The following is a 20,027-nucleotide window of genomic DNA, read 5'->3' on the forward strand; positions in this document are numbered from 1 at the left end:
ACTGCAGCAAACACATAGTTTGTGCAAGAACCTTAATCATAAGTTTCGCTAGTTTCCCACATTTGGTTTGGAGTCCAGGCAAGAGAGCAAATAAAAGATGAGAACATCCAGCCAAGTGTAAATCCAGAAGGATGACTCGTTTCTGACTGATGTCACCCCATGACTTAACAGATGTTCTCAGTCTGAAAAGAAGAGCTGTGGCCTACCAGACAATTAATATTCTGTGAATAATAGGAAATTGTGTTAATTTGGGATCCTGCCTAAAGCCTTGAGGAATTATGAGAAGCAGTGTGATAATGGAAAAACCCTGATGTACTAACTCATGGCAAAATTAATAACTCTTATTGAAGAATGATAGAAGCAATAACTGTGCCTTTATTATTCCAGGTGGCCTGCTTGGAACTATTTTCTAACATTAATTTTTAACTAAATTTTTAGCATATGGTTACAGCGATAACACACACCCATTAAATTAAGATTAAAGTTGTCTGAACGTATGCCGTTTTGAAATATTAGTTTCATAAGATCTGTTTGATTAAGGAAGAAACATGTGAGTTTGAAATTGGTCATGCATTCATGACCTCCTATGGTAATGTTGTTTACATTTGCATTTCCAGACATTAAGCATAATGACATTTGTAAGCTGTATGTTCAATGTCAATTAATTTAGCCATTCAAAGCAGAGTAATTTAGAACAGCACAGAACAGAACAGAATAATAGAGTTAGAAGGGACCTTGGAGGTCTTCTAGTCCAATTCCCTGCTTAGGCAGGAAAACCTACACCACTTCAGACAAATGGTTATCCAATCTCTTCTTTAAAACTTCCAGTGTTGGAGCATTTACAATTTCTGGAGGCAAGTTGTTCCATTGATTAATTGTTCTGTCAGGAAATCCTTAGTTCTAGGTTGCTTTTCTCCTTAATTAGTTTCCACCCATTGCTTTTTGTCCTATCCTCAGGTGCTTTGGAGAATAGCTTGACTCCCTCTTCTTTGTGGCAGCACCTGAGATATTGGAAGACTGCTATCATTCCACCCCTAGTCCTTCTTTTCATCAGACTAGACATATCCAGTTCCAGCAACCATTCTTTGTATGTTTTAGACTCTAGGCTAAAAGATATAAATTTGCATCACTGGGCATCAGCAAAATATGTCTATTATGTCTACATACAGGTAATCCTTGTTTAATTATGGCAATTGGGACCAGCAACTCCATTTCTAAAATGTGTAGTCCCAAAGTGTAACATCTCATAAACACACAAACTAACAACATCAGTTCCAGTTGCCGTCATGAAGCAAATGCTGTATGGTCAATAGGCGCAATGCCAATGATTGCCATTTGAGACTTCCTGCTGGCTTCCCCTTTGAATTTGCTTGTCAGAAGCTGACAGGAAAGGTTTCAAATGGTGATCATGTGACCAGACAATGCTTGATCATTATGTGTGCCAGTATCCAAATACCCAAATTGTGGTCAATGCTAAATGAGTTATCATTAAACAAGGACTATCACTACTCTATTGCATTGTTCAGATTCTTTTGGTCATCTGTATGTTTTGCAACACTTTGGAATTTTGCAGGAAGAGAGGAGATGCATAAAAGACAACTGAGAGATGGACAATCTTTGCTCCAGGAAGCAAAATTGGTGTTGCTAGGTTGTCCTAATGACACTAATAATAAGTATTGAACACAGGCTCATTATTTTCCATTTGCTGCTCAAGCATTTTTTATAACTTGAAGGAGTTGATATATGGGATCATTTAAGCAATCAAATTTTTGCTGGACTATACTAGCAGTTCCATGGTTTGCTACAAATCCATGAAATGAGTTTACTCCTTTCTATTTCCATTTGCACATTGTTAGAGGCAGAAAGTGTATGTTCACAAATTATAATAAGGTAGTTTATTGTTATTGGGTGAGCGTATTATATGAATACAGACACAATAATTTACAAACCATGGTTTTTATCAATTAAAGATGTGTCATCCCAGAGGACATGGATTATTTAAAAATAATGATTAAACAAATTATAGTTGTAAAATTTAATTCATAGGAAAAATGATTTTTTTTCCTTTTCTACTTTTAGGATCTTTGTATCATAATGAGAAATAGTAAAAAATCATGCCCATTTTTTAAAAAAATGAAGCTTCCACTGCAATGTTTGAGACATTTCTAGCATTCTGCCTAATTAAGCCTGGAATTAAGCATCAATCTCTATGGGCCTTGCCAGCAGTGGTGCAGCCATCTTGAAGATTAGTTCCCAATCTTCTTACAAGGAAGAAATAGAGCAGGGCAAATTAAATTATTCTCACCAGGACTCCATTATCTGTCATTCCAGCCTTTCAAATACAGATCTTATTTTCTAAATTTTCCACATGAAAAGCATACATTCCATCATAACTAAATAATGTAACTGGCTAACGTGTCCAAATAAACACTGCTGTTATATTAGGACTTCTTTCATGCCAAAGGCAATCACCATTTCCTTCTTCTGGGATGTTTTTTTTTTACTCTTCAGGCTAGTCTATAGCTGTAGGATTTCTTGATGATCTTCTGTCCAAGTACCTTCTAGATCCAACTCTGCTCCAAAACAAGCAACCTTACCATGAATGTGTCAGTTTTCTATACGTGGTGGTGGGCAAATTTAGGTATTTTATATAATTTAATACTACATAATAAATATGGGAATTGTCAGTTAGTAAGTGGTTTTTCTTCTGAAATCTTGCCAAGAAAACAGCAAGGACTAGTCCAAGCAGTCACCAGGAATCAGGACTGATTAAAATACACACAAACAAATTATGGAAATGGAGAAATTCCTCAGGATAAGAGTCCCCAGTGAAAGTACCAGAAATTATCTTTGAAGAAAGAGATATCACAGTCATGCATTATAGAACAGAGACCAGGTATATTGACTCTGCCCCCATAATTATTATGAGGGCATAATTTGAGAGGTGGGCAGGCAGACATTAATACATCTGGGGGAAACAGGGAGATAAATATATCTGGGAGAATAGGGATAAGATGAAAATCATTGGCCTTATTTAGAACATGTAAATAATAGTTTATTTGGTTTTGGCTCAATCAGTTATGTGATGTTAGCTAGTAATGGTTTACTCACTAAATTATAATTTTAAAAGCCAGAACATGGCATTATATGTGAATCAGTGGTGGTATTCAAATTTTTTTTACTACGGGTTCTGTGGGCATGGCTTGGTGGGTGTGGCATGGCTTGGTGGGTGTAATGGGGAAGGATACTGTAAAATCCCCATTTCCACCCCACTCCAGTGGAAGTATACTGTAAAATCCCCTTTCCCTCCCCACCCCACAAACCTGCTTTCCAGCTCCGTCCTCTTGTGCAGGGCAACAAAAGTCTCAGCCAATCAGCTGGGACTCCAATCAGCGGGGACTCGGGAGACAGAGAATAGATGGGGGCGGGGCCAACCAGAGGTGGTATTGACTGGTTCTCCGAACTACTCAAAATTTCTGCTATCAGTTCTCTAGAACCTCTCAGAACTGGCTGAATACCACCTCTGGTGTGAATACAGCAAAGTAGCACTGTCAGCCACTATGCCATGATTCTGACTATGGCAGGGACAACTTGGCTGGCAAGAAAGCTGATAGGCTATTCTCAGTTCTCAGTAGCACTGGAGAGATGTTCTTCCATGTGGACCCACAAAGTTTGGACCTATTGGTGACAGGCTATATTCTACTAAGAAATAACAGATTCTGCAGTAATGTTTAATCTTTGCAAATTAATTATATATGTTTTCTTAAAAAAATATTTCTGTTTTCTTATTTCTTCCACCCCCTCCTCCCTGTAGATAATCTTAAAATAGGATATTAGCATGCATTTCTTAATTAGTTGGAATATTCCACTGGAATATTAATAGATTCTTTCCTTCTCATAAAAGTGATACAATATATAGAGTTGTCAAGACAATAAATAATATTCTGTACACAGATTAGAGAAATATGCACTTTCCACATAATTTTATTTTTTTTCAGTTGTGTCATAGGCAGCAAGAGTTATGAAATAAATAATGTTATAGGAATCAATTCTTAAAAGTGAGCCCCTGGACCAAATAGGGAGAAAAAACCTACAGAATTCAGGACAATGACTGCATGCACTGGTGGGTGGACTTCCAACTGATCTTCTACCAATGGCATGTGGAATGGAAACCAGGAAAGAAGTATGAGATGTGACACCCATCACCACATTGCAGGATCTTCATACCTACAACAAAAAAGGAAAAGATTCAGATGTCTCTGCAAGAAAATTAAAAAGCTTTATAACCACTAAAGAAAATAGCTAGGTTTAAACTCATTAAGCAATTGAATTGTTAGCCATGTGTTAATAAGTAGAACTTATCTGTTTTTCTTTTTTGCATGCGGGATCATTATCCTAACAATATAATGAATCATGTTTATATTTAAAATGTATTATTTAGTTATACATAACTTGCATAATGATTCTGTAAAAACTATTGAATTATTTCAGACATATTATTTTATATTTTCCTACTGCTCCTTACTCTGGAATAAGTATCAGTAAGTTTAAGAGAATTTAGTCACGCAAGTTACTTTATATTTAGACTCAGTGAATAAATTAAAAATGGAGATATTTTTGACTGATAAATGTTGCTGGATTGCAGTTCCACCAGCTTCAGCCAGCATGGGTAATAGCCAGGGAAATGGAGAACATGGATTCCTTATTCCTGATTCATCATATGAGAGAAAGCAAGTGTCCAACAGCCTATAAATTATGTCCACATCGTGATAGATTGTACAACACGTACAAAGAAATTACGTGACAGTTTGAACATCTTCTCTGAGATAGATGCTAAATTTTTGGATTCTATTACATAACATAAGTCCTCAATTTTTGGCCTTCCAAGTATACTAGAAATCAAGTTATCAGGATTCTGAGCCAGAATAATTAAATATTCTCAATATTTGGAAGTTAAAGTCCCAAATTTTATGAAGGACACTCAGTTGACAAAAGAAGAACAAGGCAAAGCATTTAGCAGTTTTTATGTATGTGTGTTATCAACTTTTATTTCAAACCAATAAGGGATTGTGATCAGAATAGCTCCAAGGGCCACATCAAGGGGGTCAACAATATGCAAAGTAATAAGAAAGTACAATTGAAAGGATCAATTGCAATCAAGATCCTCCTATTATTTCACTTTATAAACATAGGAAGTGTATAACACATAGTCTAGCTCTTACTTTTTTGTGCTGATGTCGAAAATCCAAAGATAGGTAATTGCTCTGTTCAACTGAATAAGGTTTCACCAACTGAATAATGCAGTGGGAAAACTTCGTGACTGTGACTGAGCATAATCTTACTGCCACATTTCTCAGATCTGAGTTATAACCTTTATACAAATCTATCCCATCATATCAGATAGAATGGGGAGAGGGACATTTTTTTCATCTGTTTAGGATTACATTGGCCAGCAACTGATATGGAGGAATTATTGAAAACAACCATTTGCCTTACTGTCTATAAAAACACATAATGGAGGCTTTTCTTCTGGTATACATCCATTTTCTGTTTTTTTTTCTCCTTGCCTCTACATAATAGGAATTCTTTGTCGCACCCTTATCAATTTATACCCATTTATATACAGGGATGAAGAATGCATATTTATTATGGGATATGGCCTTTGTGTAGAAGAAAGGGGGGAAACAGAAGGGCAAGGGGGGGGAGACACAGAAAATGGATATATCCCAGAACATGAATCTCTTCCCATGCAGAAAAAAGAAAGAAACTGGGGGAGTATTCAGAGAGAATAACTGCAGAATGATAGCTGCCAACATTTACTATAGTCTGACATTTATAGTTTTACCCCAAACCACTGACATTTATCTGTTGTGCCTATATCCATTTAGAAATAATTTTAAAATTCTGCATTTGAAGAAGGCAAGTTGTTCATTTCTGCAATTTCATTTGAATCTAAGATGGCTGGGAATTAAAGCATTTCTGAATAAGAGATGATATCTCTCTCTTCTTAGTAGTGGAAAAAAACTCTTTTCAGATAACACTGATCTACAAGGAGAAAGCCTCAGAAATGAAAGCAGCTTAATTTTGTCAGAATTGGGTCACTAATAAAGAAAAATTAAGTTCTGAGTACTAATTGGTTCCAGTTTCCAAGATAAGCTTCAGATCAAAATTGCATCAAAATAATTCAAGATTACGAAGCAGATGTGCAATTATGCTCCATAACTTTTCTGCAAAATGTGATATAGCAATGAGAATGGTGCCAACACAAATCATTATACATTTGTCTTTTTATTGATACCAATAATAATAAGCTTTCCATTCATTTATTGGTTTTTCATGTAACATTTTAATGCTTTTTGCATGAAAAATTGACAAGCTTTAACATCAGATTAAACAACAAGCTTCCATTTTTATTCGGTATCTAAACTGCACTTTTTGGCTTTTCTCTTGTGAACTGCAGTAGGATTGTCCCTAGGGAGATTCCAGCAGTAATCGGCAAGCATGGATAGACTCCATTTCCTTGATATCTTTTCCCCATGCCTGCAATATCCTGGTGGAATCTCTCCCCATGCTCATCACTCACACCTTCACAGTTCAAAGGAAAAGAATCTAAATGCGAATGTAAGAAGTGAATTTTCAGTGACATGTTTGCACCAAGTGCTTTATAGGACCAATGGAGTGAGACGTGTTCCTTCTTTTTCTTTTCTTTTCCTTTCTTTTCTTTTCAAAGACCAAGTAAGATTTGTTATACTTCAATGTTTGATACAGAACTGAACATTCCATAATTGGTAAAATCCCAGATTTGTCCATGTAAAACTTGGGCTTTAAATTAAATATAGTGTAGTCTACAGTGCAAATGAAGTTATAAGCAACTTACAAGAAAAACTACAGAAAGTTACTTTTCTATTACCTAGATCTAGGAATGTTTTCTGTGCTTTCTCTCAACAAAAAATCGGTGATCAGTGTCTCTGGGCTGGATCGTTTCCCATATCTGTTAAATGAGTTTAAAAATTAAATTTGTTAGATTTTTTTTAAAGCACCAAACAAGTATGAATATGCACAATTGTCACCAACATTCCATTGCATATTTATTATTCCAACCATTATAATATATACTGTTTTACAGATCAATTGAAGAAAAATATATAATATATAAGGTCTAGTATTAATAACAATTCAGCTTAACTACTAAATGAAAATTAAAACACAATCTAAACATTGTCCCTCCCCCACATGTAATCCACAAAGGTACAATACATAAGCTTTCTAAACAAAGGATCTGTATTTAATCCTGCCATCTGCACATAAAAAAATCCAAGAATACTGGACTCAAAAAACTCTTTGAAGACACACTGCTGGTCAGAACTCAGTAATTGTCCCCAATGTTGCATCTTCTGATATGCTGGAATACAACTTCTTCAACTTCAGCCAGTATGGCAGAAAATAATTATACCGTATTATACAATACGGTAATAGTTAAGTATGAGAAGATAAAGTTAAGAATGATATGAAACATTAAATGATGATTAAAAGCTTAATGATACAGAACGATCATCATTGTGTCCATAAAACACAACTGAGAAGGAATCAAGCTAACTTTTCTAAAGAATAATTGTTCTACCTTAAAAAAAAAGAGATAGCATATTTCTGCTACTATCTATCCCAGCAGTTGCAGCATATCATTTGACCAAGCAACCTACAGAACCTCATTTTATGGACAGTGAATTAAAATTTAAAGACAGACTTTTAAAAAGAAGTATTATAAGTCAGGAGAAAGAAAAAGGGAAAAATATATGCAATAAAAACTATTCAGTTGCTGCAGAAGAAAGTTCTAGTAAAACTTACAAAATATCAGCAGATCTAGATTTAGAAATATTGTTTTTGTTGCAATTGTATGCATACTTGTATAGTCAAAGATATTTTTCAGTGTTTCTCTAAAACTTCAAAAGCCAAAGTGTGTCTTTCATAAAGAATGTGAAGAGAACCAGCTGCATTATTAAATTGCAAACACGGTATTTTATTTCATTATACAGCTGATTCAAATATTAATCTAGAATGGCCTGTGGCTTGTTTCTGCATGTCTTTCCCAAAATATGGACCAGTGGACCTACCTTAAGCAGCAGAGAAATTTAATAATAATGTCCAGGGATTCTATTTATTTTAAAGAAATGTAACTATAACAAAGGATTTATTGGATTCAGTTAATAAGATGTGTTTAAAAAGAAAAGATTTATTTTCTATAACTAAATAGTTTGAGCAAAACTGGCATTCTCACATGCCTGAAACTGAGCTCAAATCATTTTATTTAAGCAGCTCTACTCTTGCAGTTTTAAGACAACATTTCTTCTTCATCCAAAGCAAGAAAGCAAAATAAAAATAGATTCCTTAAGAGTGTCATTTTTATTATGTATCCTTCAAGAGTTAAATCCATTGTTTATATTTGGAAGAGGAAAAACTAGAACATGGTAACATATTTTTACTATATTGATGGATTTTAATGGAGATATATTTATGCAATATTACTAGTACAGCATGATGACTTGATGGTTTAAAGACTTCTTTGCATATAAACTCACTATGCATAAGGATAATTTACTCACTCAAAATTTAAAAATGCTCATGTGTCTGCTCATTATCAAGAAATCAGATAAATACATTTGTAAAATATACCATCTCAGCTGTATATTATCAAGAAATCAGGACATTTTTGTAAATATAGTTGGTGACTGATAGGAGCTGGCACTAAAACATCTGTATCCCACATGACAAAAATGTGCTTAATATTCAATCTACTAATTAGGCAGGCTTCACCAAATCTGGTACCTTTTGCATGTGGTAGACATTTATTTCCACTGTTCCATGTCAACTTGGATCATTTTAGAAGTACCAGGTTGAGAATTAGATGCAATAGCCTCAAAATATGTGAAGCTCATTCTGTTCAGTTAGCAAATGCGAGAGGAGAGTCTTGGTAAAGAGAAGTTAATGATGAATGCTGACAAGCTTTGTAGCTGCTGCTACAAAGTAAAAATTAGTTCTGAATTTTTCTTTCTCAAGAATCTCATATTAGTCTTAAGAGTCCAGAGTCTCTCATCTGTCGAAGCTGCTTTCTGGAAGCTTTAGAGCTATTAAAGAAAAAGACTATGGGCATAGAAAATAATTACATTGAATTGCTAACATTTTACCCACTATAATTGTGTTTTTCAACATTATGTCTTTTGGAAAACAATATGAAAAGTCATCCCCCCCCACCCCAAAGAATGGAAAAGCTAATGTGTCATTGCAAGAAGACATGGAACATAACAGTAATTTCATTTCTCATTGTTTAATCACAAAGTTGGCTTTTAAACTCATCTGTCAAAATCCTTGCTAATATCTGTGGTGAGGGTGATAGAATACAGACTCTAGCCTGACATGATTTGCCAGATGTTTCTTATTAGTATTAAGTTAGTTTCCAAACTGATCAGTTAGACACAGATCAGGAAGAATGCTCTGAATCCTACAGATGCATAAGAGTGTGTCAGAGGGTCAAACAATCCTGGGCATGAATCCTTCCCCCCCAAAATTCTTTCCCACAGTGAGAAACACTTAGAATCTGCCAATCTCAAGTCAGCAAATGATGGGCTTTTTTGTTTTTTTTTTCAAAAGAGGAGAAAAGAATAGACTGTTTGAAACTTAGCAGAAATTCTCCCCCACCTCCTGTTCTACAGAGCCAGGAAACATACTGATTAAAAGTTTAGATAATAATTTTCTTTCAGATTTTTGTACTCATTTTGCTCTATATTTGCTACTTTATTCTTTATTTAAGAAATTGTACATTCCTTTTCTCAGAGAATTTCTACATGTAAATCTTAACACATGGAAATTGCTTATTACACACAGGATGCTTTCCTGTAAACGTGTTCTTTCTATCAGTAGCAGTTGGAATGCACATTGTTGCATTTTTTACAGATTTTATTTTTTCTCATCTAAACTAAACAAAGTATTTCATGCTACTGAATATAAATTAGTTCAATTTCAAGGATTTTTTTCAAAGTGAGTGTTCAGTGTAACAGTGATTTTTCATTAATTCAGTTATTTTTCTTAACTGACTTAACTGCAGCATTCTTAAAGTTTACAATAATTTAATTTTATCTAGCCTGATAAAAAGTTCCTGCCATACATACACACACACACACACACACACACATATTACAAGGGTACTATTGCTTCTTTTGTGAACTGGAATATACCAGATTTAGTTGTTCTGTAGAAGTTTCCTGTACAGGAACATCAGAACACTTTGCTAGGGTTTTTATTTGAGGATTCATTACACATGCCATTAGATACTTCTACACAGTTTGGCTTTGCTTGGTTTTATTTCTAACTTATACAGCTAGAAGAACATTTTTGTTATAACATATTTATTTTCTGTTTTCTAGAAATCTCTATGTACAGATCTATATAACTCTGATAAACAAAAAATTATTTTAGCAGCTGGAATTTATATTTTTTAAAATAGAATAATGACAAAAGCTTACTTTCAACTTTCCAGCCACTTTTGGAAGAACCGTGATGCAATATTACTCTCTACCTAATAGGCCTGTTCATGTCTTAAAACTCTCAGTCCATCCAAAAATAGAACAAGGCAGGCACTGGTCTATGATCAATTATACTTTTTTCTTCTTTCTCTTCTTTTTCCATTTATTTATTTATTTATTTATTTGTTTGTAAATTTTATTGGCTGCCCATCTTACTCATGGTACTTAACGTTTTATCAAACGTAATAATAATGATGTATCTTATTAAACTCAAATGATATAAATTGTAGATAATATTTCAGAAAATATTAGGAATGTCCTCTCATACAGAAGAGCTGGTGATGTTGAAAAATTAACCTTGAATACTTTTGGACATTTCATTACAAACTGATGGATCATCAGTTTGAAAGACTGCCTTTGTATCCTTAGATCAAGACTGTGATGGGGGAAACTATTCAAAGATCACTTCATGGCATCCTTCTGATCTCTTCCACCTCTGTTGTCATTGACCAAGCAACAACAGAAGTAAACCTGAAGTATAATTTAAAACCAGCTGCATGATCTTGAATCAGTCACTCTGTATCAGCCCAAATTGTGATCAAGTTGTGACAAGCCCTATGAAAAACAAAACCCCCAACTGCAACATATATTGATAACTTCATTGTAAGAAGCAGAAGAGGCATCAAAAACCCACAATTAAGAATTTTATTTCAATATTTGTTCTAGATATAATTTTAAGTGTAATCAAGCAGAATTCACATATTTCAAGCAAGTCATTGCATGGTATGCTGCTTTGTATTGTAGTTCTGTGCAAACCTTGCATAGTGGCTTATTAAATAATCAAGGTTCAGCACCAGTGAAGGCCATCATAGTGATAAAAGGGATCTTCTTACATGTATACTTTAACATTTTAAAACATCACAATCAATTTCTTATGTTTGCATTTGTGTAGAACTATCCTATCCAAGAAACAATTCTGATTTGTTTTATATTCATGTACAACAACATAATACAAGAACCAGAGTATGGCTACAGAGAGCAATAACTGCTGATTGGAAAATGACAATACTTTATAGGAATTGTTTGCTGTTTCATGCATGATATATTGGTCTATAGAATAGCCTTGCTTCAATTCTGGGCCATTAAAAATGCTTTGGAAAAATGTAATGGAACTTTGTTTTTGCAAAATATAACTTCAGCAAGATTATTGTATGCACAAAGATGGAAAGATTCAGCATTAGCACAATGGAGGAATGGTTGGTCAAGATGACAGAACTTGCTGGGTTCTGACTTCTTGGATCTGAGAAAAGACAGTATCTACATTTATTTTTGACTTGAAATCCCTTATACATTGTGAAACCAAAAAAAAGGGAACATGATTTAAGATTTCAATGATTAGAATAACAGAAAGAAGAGAGCTATGTTGTAACTGTAGGGTAAGAAGTAAATTTATAATTGTACATACAGCTGCTTTAAAGAAGATCAAAAGTATTTCTCAGTATCTTTTTTCTTTTTAAGTTAAAGATTCTGTCCAATTTATTTTTTGAACTTTATATTAATTTGTATTTATTTTTTACTTTCTCTTTAGAAAACTTTTAATAAAAAATAGACCAAAATGCTGAAAGAAAAAAAATTAAATTCAATTTCTGAAATCTTTTTAGCCATTTTACTGTACAATCATTTATGTGTTTGCTAAAACAACTTCAATGAGTAATATTATCCTCCAAGCTTCTAATTCAATTCTTTCTGGTCTAAAAGTCCAGAGTAAGTAAAAAAAAATCTAATAAAATCTTATTTGTTCTGAACTGTAAATCAATTAGTGGTTGAGTCCAACTGGACTATGTTATAATCAGTTCTTGGATCTAAATGGGATATCTCATATCCAGTTGAATTATAGTATTAAAACATTAAAAGGGAGAGATTTTACTTCTGAATTTCATTTCTATTATTTAATTTATAACATTGAAATATTAAAATAATCCATAGATCTAGTATGTTTCCCTCTCTTTTCTTAAGACTTTTCTTCAAAAGTTAATTCCAATATATATGCATCTAAAGATCTTTTTCTCAACTAATTCTTTTACAATACGCAGTCTACTTTTTAATTAAAACTTGGAAATCTCAGAAAAATATATAAAACATGATAGCCATTTTAAAAAATACATCCAACAGTTTAAATCTTGATTGATTTCTCTAGAGTGAACTGTTCAGAAATCTCTGATTTGAATGGGTCTACTCTTGTTATGACTTAATCTCAATCCTTTAAAGTGACATTTATTCACTAATAAATACATGCAGCATGTATGCCCTTCCTTGTAGCATCCTTTGAATTCTAACTTTTATTTGACAGGCTGTCCAATCCATGTTTATTTTAAGGAAATAGAATCATAAGGGAGAAAATGGGCATGGAAGTTGCACCTCTACAATCAATTGAAAGGGATAGTGTATAAATCAACTGATTAATCTCCGTCACAAAGTATTGTATTTAAATTTCAATTCTAATAAATTATAGGTGTATTTTATGTGTAAATAGCATGTAAAATTTATATGCAAATAACATCACATTTTTGACATTGAATAGGTAACCTTCAACTTATGACCAAAATTGAAACAAGAATTCCTGTCGCTAGGCAGGACACTAATTTTGCCAATTTTACAACTTCCTTGCCACAGTTATGTGAATTATTACAGTTGTTAAGTAATCCAGTTGTTAAGTGAATCTGGCTTCCCCATTGATTTTCCTTGTCAGAAGTTTGCAAAAGGACCCCAAGCACTGAAATCATCATAAATAACACCAGTTTCCAAGTGCTGAATTTTGATCACCTGACCATGGGAATTCTGCAACAGTCGTAAGTATGAAAAATGATCATAAATTGCTGTTTTGGTGCCATTGTAACATTAACAGTGACTCAACAAATGGTTGTAAGTCAAGGACTACCTATATTTCTCTTTTTGCAATGAAGAATCCACACTATCCAGCAAATGTATAATAGGAAATCCAGACACTTTTAAGATAAAAATGCCCTTAAGCAGTTATTTAAGCAAAGATGGTGTCCCATTTGAATCGTTCAGTCCATAGGATCTATTGGCTCCATTTTATATAGTCTTTTTATACACAAACACAGACACAAGTCAAGTGTTATAAAAAGATTTAAAAAATTTTTTATAGGAATGCTTTCAGTTGATTAATTTCTGTGATATACAAATAGTTTTATATAAATAGTTAAATAACATTTTGGCATACAGAGATTCACTATTAATGATACAAGTGTGAATATATGTACTAAGAAGTCTATTTACACATTGTGTCTACTGAAACATTCCCAGAAAATTATGTAAAGACTGGGTGCCCAAAATGAGCAAGAAAAACTTTCTGCCCGGTCTTAAAATGCAAGCCTTAAGAGTTATCATTCACATATAAAATTCCTTAAGATTCTTACAATGCTAAGATCTGACATAGTTCCCATTTGTTTCTGCCACTTTTGACTATAACTGTTAGAATTATTTGAGGTTTTTCTCCTGTTACATAGTAAAAAAAATTGGGTGGGGATCTGCTGATCAAGCCAAAATTGTGGAGAGGTTAGATAACAATTTTTATTTGTTTAATTTTTATCTTCATATTTACTTCCTAAAAAAAGAAAGTGGTACACAGAAATTCATAGATAAAAGTGTGGGAGCAGGATCAACTTAGAGAACAGAGATGGGGGTATACAGTCCATGAGCTGCCTTTATTCATATGGTCTCCTGAGTGCCAGTATTCAACTTCGTTGAAAAAAATTTAAGCAATGTACCTCAGCACTGCTACATTCATTAAAATAATCTCTCCAACCAATGCTCAGTATCAGGGTCATAGTTCCTCATCTACAACATACTTGCATCTGAAAATTTTAGATAAAGCAGGATCTTATTCTTTATTTCCACAATATGAACACACAAAATTCTTCTTGATCTCTTTGCTTTTTTCTCGTAAGAATGTTTGCTTAGGATTGATAGGCTCAAATGCCATTCACTTTTATTTTCAAAAGTTCAAACTCCATTTATAGTGACAGCTCCACATTGGGCTGATGATGGCAAAGTGAGGTCAAGCAAGAACAAATAAAAAATCTGATCTTTTTCTACATTCTTAAGAATGGGCACTCTGTTAGCCTGTTGCAGTAAAGACAACAGTCTTACAACCACCATAAAGAATAACACATTTATTATTGCATACATGTTTATGGTCTAGAAAGTTGATAGAATGAACTCCAACTGGCAAAAGCATAAGCTATAAAAAAGGGTTGCATTTCATCATGATATAAGATTGATTTTCTTCCTTCTGATAGTGCATGCTTAGAGTCAAACAGCTATGCATCGTGATTTGAGCAAGATTAACAAAATCAGATAGATTAACGAAAAGTAATAATAGAACTATTACAGGGTTTATATAACTCTTTTTTCCTTGAAATATCCTCTATTTTCTACCTTATACTTTGTTGCTTTGAAAATTATTAAAGGATAATTTAAGTCTTTAATAATTGCAAGGTGACTGATTTTAGGTGATGCTTTTTATTGTTGTACAGTGTATCTTTCCACATTCAGAAGCTACCTAGCTATTCATACTTCCTAATCTGAAAAAAGTCCCATTGGAAGAATCTAATTCCAGTATAAATCAGGGAGGCTGCAGAGGCTGGAGGCTGTTACAAAAAAAGTAAATGAAAATACATAGATCCATCACAAGTTTGACCCCCAATACAAAGATACTTTCTTTATTCCATATGCTAGCCCAGCTTAGATTATTGGACAATCAAAGTTATTAAGAAAGGGAGAGGGAAGGAATAGTGAAATTTACAGCTCTATCTCACTGCTGTTGGAGAGAAAAACGGATCCATGCCTATTTTTTAAAAAAAAACAATGGACCACAATGGGCCTCACTTAATATATTTCCACCACCATTGAGATAAAATCAATGCCACATGTTTTGAATATTGGTTTGCAATAGTATTGAACTTTTTATTACAGTTTACCTGAAAAGAAAATTCAAGAATACAACCAGTTAGGATTGGCAATCTCTAGATTCCTTAAAATAAAGGACAAAGTTAACAGGGAAGTCTCATTGTTTGTCAATAGTGTTTTCAGAGAAAAACAGTGTTTCATAGTTTCATAGGAAGGAAATTTCACCAGGAACAACTAATCTAGTTTCATTTGAGAAACATACATTTGGAACAATTCTCCATTTTTTCTGCATAATTGAATAGGAAATACAAGTTATATAAGATCTAAATGGAACTATGTTCAAATTCTTTCATTTTCTTATATGGAGGAAATTGGTAAAAAAAATCTTTATGAAGACAATGCAAGATTTAAAAAATACAATAAATAATCCTATCATAACCCTCCCCTTTTTTACGTTGAATGTTACCCTGGCACTTACCTTTGCCGTGTTATGAGGTTAATGTAATGCCTCAATGCTGAGTAGTACCTGGCCATATCTTCCGCAGGTGCATCCTCACCAGGGCTGTCTGGTTTAGAGGGATAAGCTTCTGCCAATGTTCCCAGACAGATCAGCAAGCACAGGGCAAGTGTCATCATGGAAAGCCACAACCGCATGGTCCCCTGCATCTGTAGGAAAACAGGAAATTGCAGGGAGGAGGCAACCAAAGGATTATTTCAGTATTTCTCTATTCTTTTTCCTTCAGAAAGGAACGGAAGATGTGTGGTTACAAATCCCTTGCCCTCACAAAGATTTTTAGAAGAAGTTCATTCAGCTCTATCAAGTCACCATCTGTGATTGGCTTATAAGTCTACATAAGTAGATAAATAAAGAAATAAAATTATTTGTCCAGAGGCCTCTTTCTAAAACTAGAAGATGGATGGATGGAAATTTGCCTCTGTTGCTTGGAGAAATGCTTCTGTAACCTTATTAGCTTGCATACTAGCCCCCCCCCCTAATCATTTAATGTGGAGAGGGAACCTGTTTGTGGTTTGGCTTTAATGCATTGCAAATTGCTATGAGGTTATTTTGGTTCATGAGCAGTATAGATCTCATTTAAGTAAAAAGAAGAAAAATATCATTCCTCTGAACTGCAGGGATGAAATTATGTTCTGAGGAGAAATTTAGGAAGGCACTTGTATGACATTCCTTTCCTGTTTCCTTTTGTAATGGCTGTTATTTTAAAATATTCAAAACCTTTTCCTTTGTGGAAACTGGGAGGTCTACACCCTATTATATCACTCAAAAAGGCAAAGTACAGCTATTCCATCTTTTTCTTCATTAATGGATTTGCCCTAAAAAGAAAAATGGGATAGAAGAAACAATAGGTTTACAAACAAACATCATTATAGAGGGCTGTAAAGCACTGTGAAGTGGTGTATAAGTTTAAATGTATTGCTATCATGGAATCACCTTTCCTACCATGTTCCATCAATATGGCACAGGATTACAGAATAAAAATATTGTCTGAATTTGTCTAGATCTTCTTATGGATAAGTTTCATTTTTTTAAAAAATGCCCAATTTTTACATGTTGTTTATAAAATTCAGCTGAAAATTTGCTAAATTTGCAGCTTGGTGCCAAATTAGATGCATAACAATGAGGCACTGAAAATCTCAAATCACCCCTAATTCAGGAATGCTTAAAACTTAGCTCTAGGATTTGTGTCTGAATACTCTCCACACACAACACACATCCTTCCTCTGTGAAAATGGAAAAATTAACACTGGGATCCTGTGATGAAAAACAGATGTGGATTTACCACTAACTGCCCAACAAATTCTTCCCCAACCACATAGAAACCAATATAATCCAAAATTATTATATAATCCAGATGTTACATTCTTTTGAAAGTCTTGTTTATTTTATTGGGACTTGTTGGCTTGTTTTCAAATTATTTTAACTTTTCCACATGAACTACTGATAACAAAGGAATTGCAATTTCCTGAAAAGAAAAAAGAGGAGGGGAATATTTCTCTGGAAAGAAGTGGAAATAAATCGATGAAGATTCTCAGGATTTCTTTTCTTTGGGTTTGAAACATTTCGCTGCTTATCCAACTAATCAGTTAGAAGAAGCTCCTTGGATAAGCAGCGAAATGTTTCAAACCTAAAGAAAAGAAATCCAGTTGCTATGACTAAGGTCTCAGACTAGAGGAAATAAATGTATATTAAGAGCAGGCGGCGCGTCTTTCTTAAATACCCGGGTCCTGTGAAGCTAAGTGGCGGGGATAAAAGTTCAAAAGGAACTTAGCCGCACTCTTCCACCGCAGCATTGCGCGGGAAAAAGTGGCGAACTTTCAAAGGGCAATAAAGCGGCGCTGGATGGAAAGCAGCTTTTCTCAGAAGGAACTGGTTGCTGAAGAAAAGGAGGAGCCCTCGGTCTGAAGGAACCCAAAGGGGACAGAAAAGGTAGTAGGCATCGGGGAAACTCAATCCGATCGAATTTCCCGCGAGTAGACGCGACTCTTCCTATAAAGGAGAAGAAAGGGGCGAAAAGAAAGCGGTGAGATTCGGGACAGGCGCCTGCTCACCTTTTGTGTTGTGTGAGACTCTCGCTTGTTCTGCCTCTCCTGGATCGGTATTGGCCGCTTTTCCTCACCAATGGCTCAGTTTTCTCAATGTGGGGCTGCGCGCCTCGGCGAGGGTATTTTATGTCTCCTCCGGAAGGCAGGAGGGGCCTCGGGCGATCGCGCATGGGTGACTTCAAATCCGCCCCCCTCCTCGCCCGCGGTTTTCTTCTGTCCCGCGTTTGGCGTTGGAGGCTGCTTCAGCTCTTGGTGCTGTCTTGGGAGGGGGCGCAAAGCTGTTGAGTCAGAGGCTCTTCTCCTCCCGGCCGCTATTGGACAATTTTAAGTGAAACGAACAAATCGAAAAAAATATTTTTCTCCGATTTTCTGCCGAGCGATACATTTTCTTAAGGCTTCGGCAGATCCACTGCTCTCTCTGGGGAACTATTGAATCCAACAGTTGAGCTGAAGAAGCTTCTTAAGTGAGAAGCAAAACGTCTTCAAATAAATTATTAACTGTATTAACTGGACTTTATTATTAGTATTAACTGGATCCTAAACGAATGTACAACCGAACGCATATATGCAAACTTCTACAATGCTGTAACAAATCTGGGACTGGAACAACTAGTAGCCAATAACACCAGACTTAACAACTGCCTTGATCTCATCTTCTGCAACAGTTTGAATTCAATTTACAGACTACAAATTAATGAACCCTTTTCCACAGCATGGTTGACTTTTGTCTCAACATACATCCTCACAAAAATCACCATAACAACAGGATCCCCAATTATAACTTCAAAAAAGGCAACTTTGATCTTAGACAACGATCTCTCATCTCTTTATTGGCAAATTCTATTCACTGGATGAAATACTGTTGAAGACCATTACAACATATTTTTACTTGAAGTCAAAAGAGTCATCAAACTATATGTACCAATAACAACTCCCAAAACCAGAAAAAAAAAATTACCCATAACAATAAGGAAGCTCCAATCCAAAAAGAAATCCCTTTGGCGGAAAAACAAATCTGGTCATGTTGCCAACTTTAAAAGCCGATACAAAAATTTATGCCTCCAGATAAAGACTGAATGCACCAATTATCACATTAAACAAGAGGAAAACCTTCTACGCACCATTTCCACCCACGCTTTCTACAACTTTGTAAATAACAAAAGACTCAAGGTCCATCCCACCCCTGAAAGGACCTAATGGTAAAGACTGCAACGATGACACCATTAAAGCCAACCTCTTTAACACATTCTTTGGCTCAGTATTTGTAAACAGCAATGGATCATGCCCAATATTTCCTAGTCGAATCACAGACTACAATGATCTAATACATATCGATTTTACAGAAGACAATGTTGAAAAAGCATTACTCAATCTAAAACCATCCCTATCTATTGGACCGGATGGAATATCTGCCCACTTCTTAAAAAATCTATCAACTGCCATAGCTGAACCTCTAAGCATAATCTTTGAAAAATCTTTCAGGACCAGCTCCTTGCCTAACCTATGGTCGCTGGCCACGGTCATCCCCATCTTCAAAAAGGGAGACCCCAGCCTAGTTGAAAATTACAGACCAATCTCTTTATGTTGCATCATCTGTAAAGTCATTGAATCAATTATTAACTAATCCATTATCCTCCATTTAGAGACAAACAACCTACTTTCTAACAAACAATTTGGTTTCAGAAAAAAACTATCCTGTAATCTGCAACTCTTACACTGCAAAAACATATGGACTACGGAACTTGATCAGGGCAAAGCAACTGACGCAATCTACATAGACTTCTTCTGCAAAGCCTTTGATTCAGTGGTACATGATAAACTACTCCTAAAATTAAAATCTTATGGTATCTCTGGACACCTGCATAACTGGATAGAAGCATTCCAGTCAAACAGGCAACAAATGGTCAAAATTGGAGTGTCCTATCAAATTCTGTACCTGTCAACAGTGGTGTCCCCCAGGCAGCATTCTAGGACCAACTTTCTTCATACTCTACATAAATGACCTCTGTGATCATA

General features: G+C 34.8%; 1 protein-coding gene across 1 annotated transcript; it reads right to left on the bottom strand.

The window, feature by feature from the left end:
• Positions 1-3,955: 3,955 nt before the first annotated feature.
• Positions 3,956-18,243, bottom strand: NPY (neuropeptide Y). Its single transcript, XM_026678042.2, has 4 exons — positions 18,018-18,243; positions 15,928-16,115; positions 6,911-6,991; positions 3,956-4,227 (listed from the first exon to the last, which is right to left on the bottom strand). The coding sequence occupies exons 2-4, from the start codon at positions 16,113-16,115 to the stop codon at positions 4,203-4,205; spliced, it is 294 nt and encodes a 97-aa protein (XP_026533827.1). The 5' UTR covers positions 18,018-18,243; the 3' UTR covers positions 3,956-4,202.
• Positions 18,244-20,027: the final 1,784 nt, after the last annotated feature.

The sequence above is a fragment of the Notechis scutatus genome, chromosome Z (genome assembly GCF_049901735.1).
Source record: "Notechis scutatus isolate UNSWTSFEM ecotype Mainland chromosome Z, rNotScu1.2, whole genome shotgun sequence".
Lineage (NCBI taxonomy): Eukaryota > Metazoa > Chordata > Lepidosauria > Squamata > Elapidae > Notechis > Notechis scutatus.

Excerpts from the sequence above, each read along its gene's own strand:
- NPY (XM_026678042.2), bottom strand. The coding sequence starts at position 16,115 with ATGCAGGGGACCATGCGGTTGTGGCTTTCCATGATGACACTTGCCCTG. Across the intron at positions 6,992-15,927 it reads AACCTCATAACACGGCAAAG|ATATGGGAAACGATCCAGCC; the intron begins GTAAGTGCCAGG and ends CTCATTTAACAG. Across the intron at positions 4,228-6,910 it reads GAAAACATTCCTAGATCTAG|GTATGAAGATCCTGCAATGT; the intron begins GTAATAGAAAAG and ends TTTTTGTTGTAG.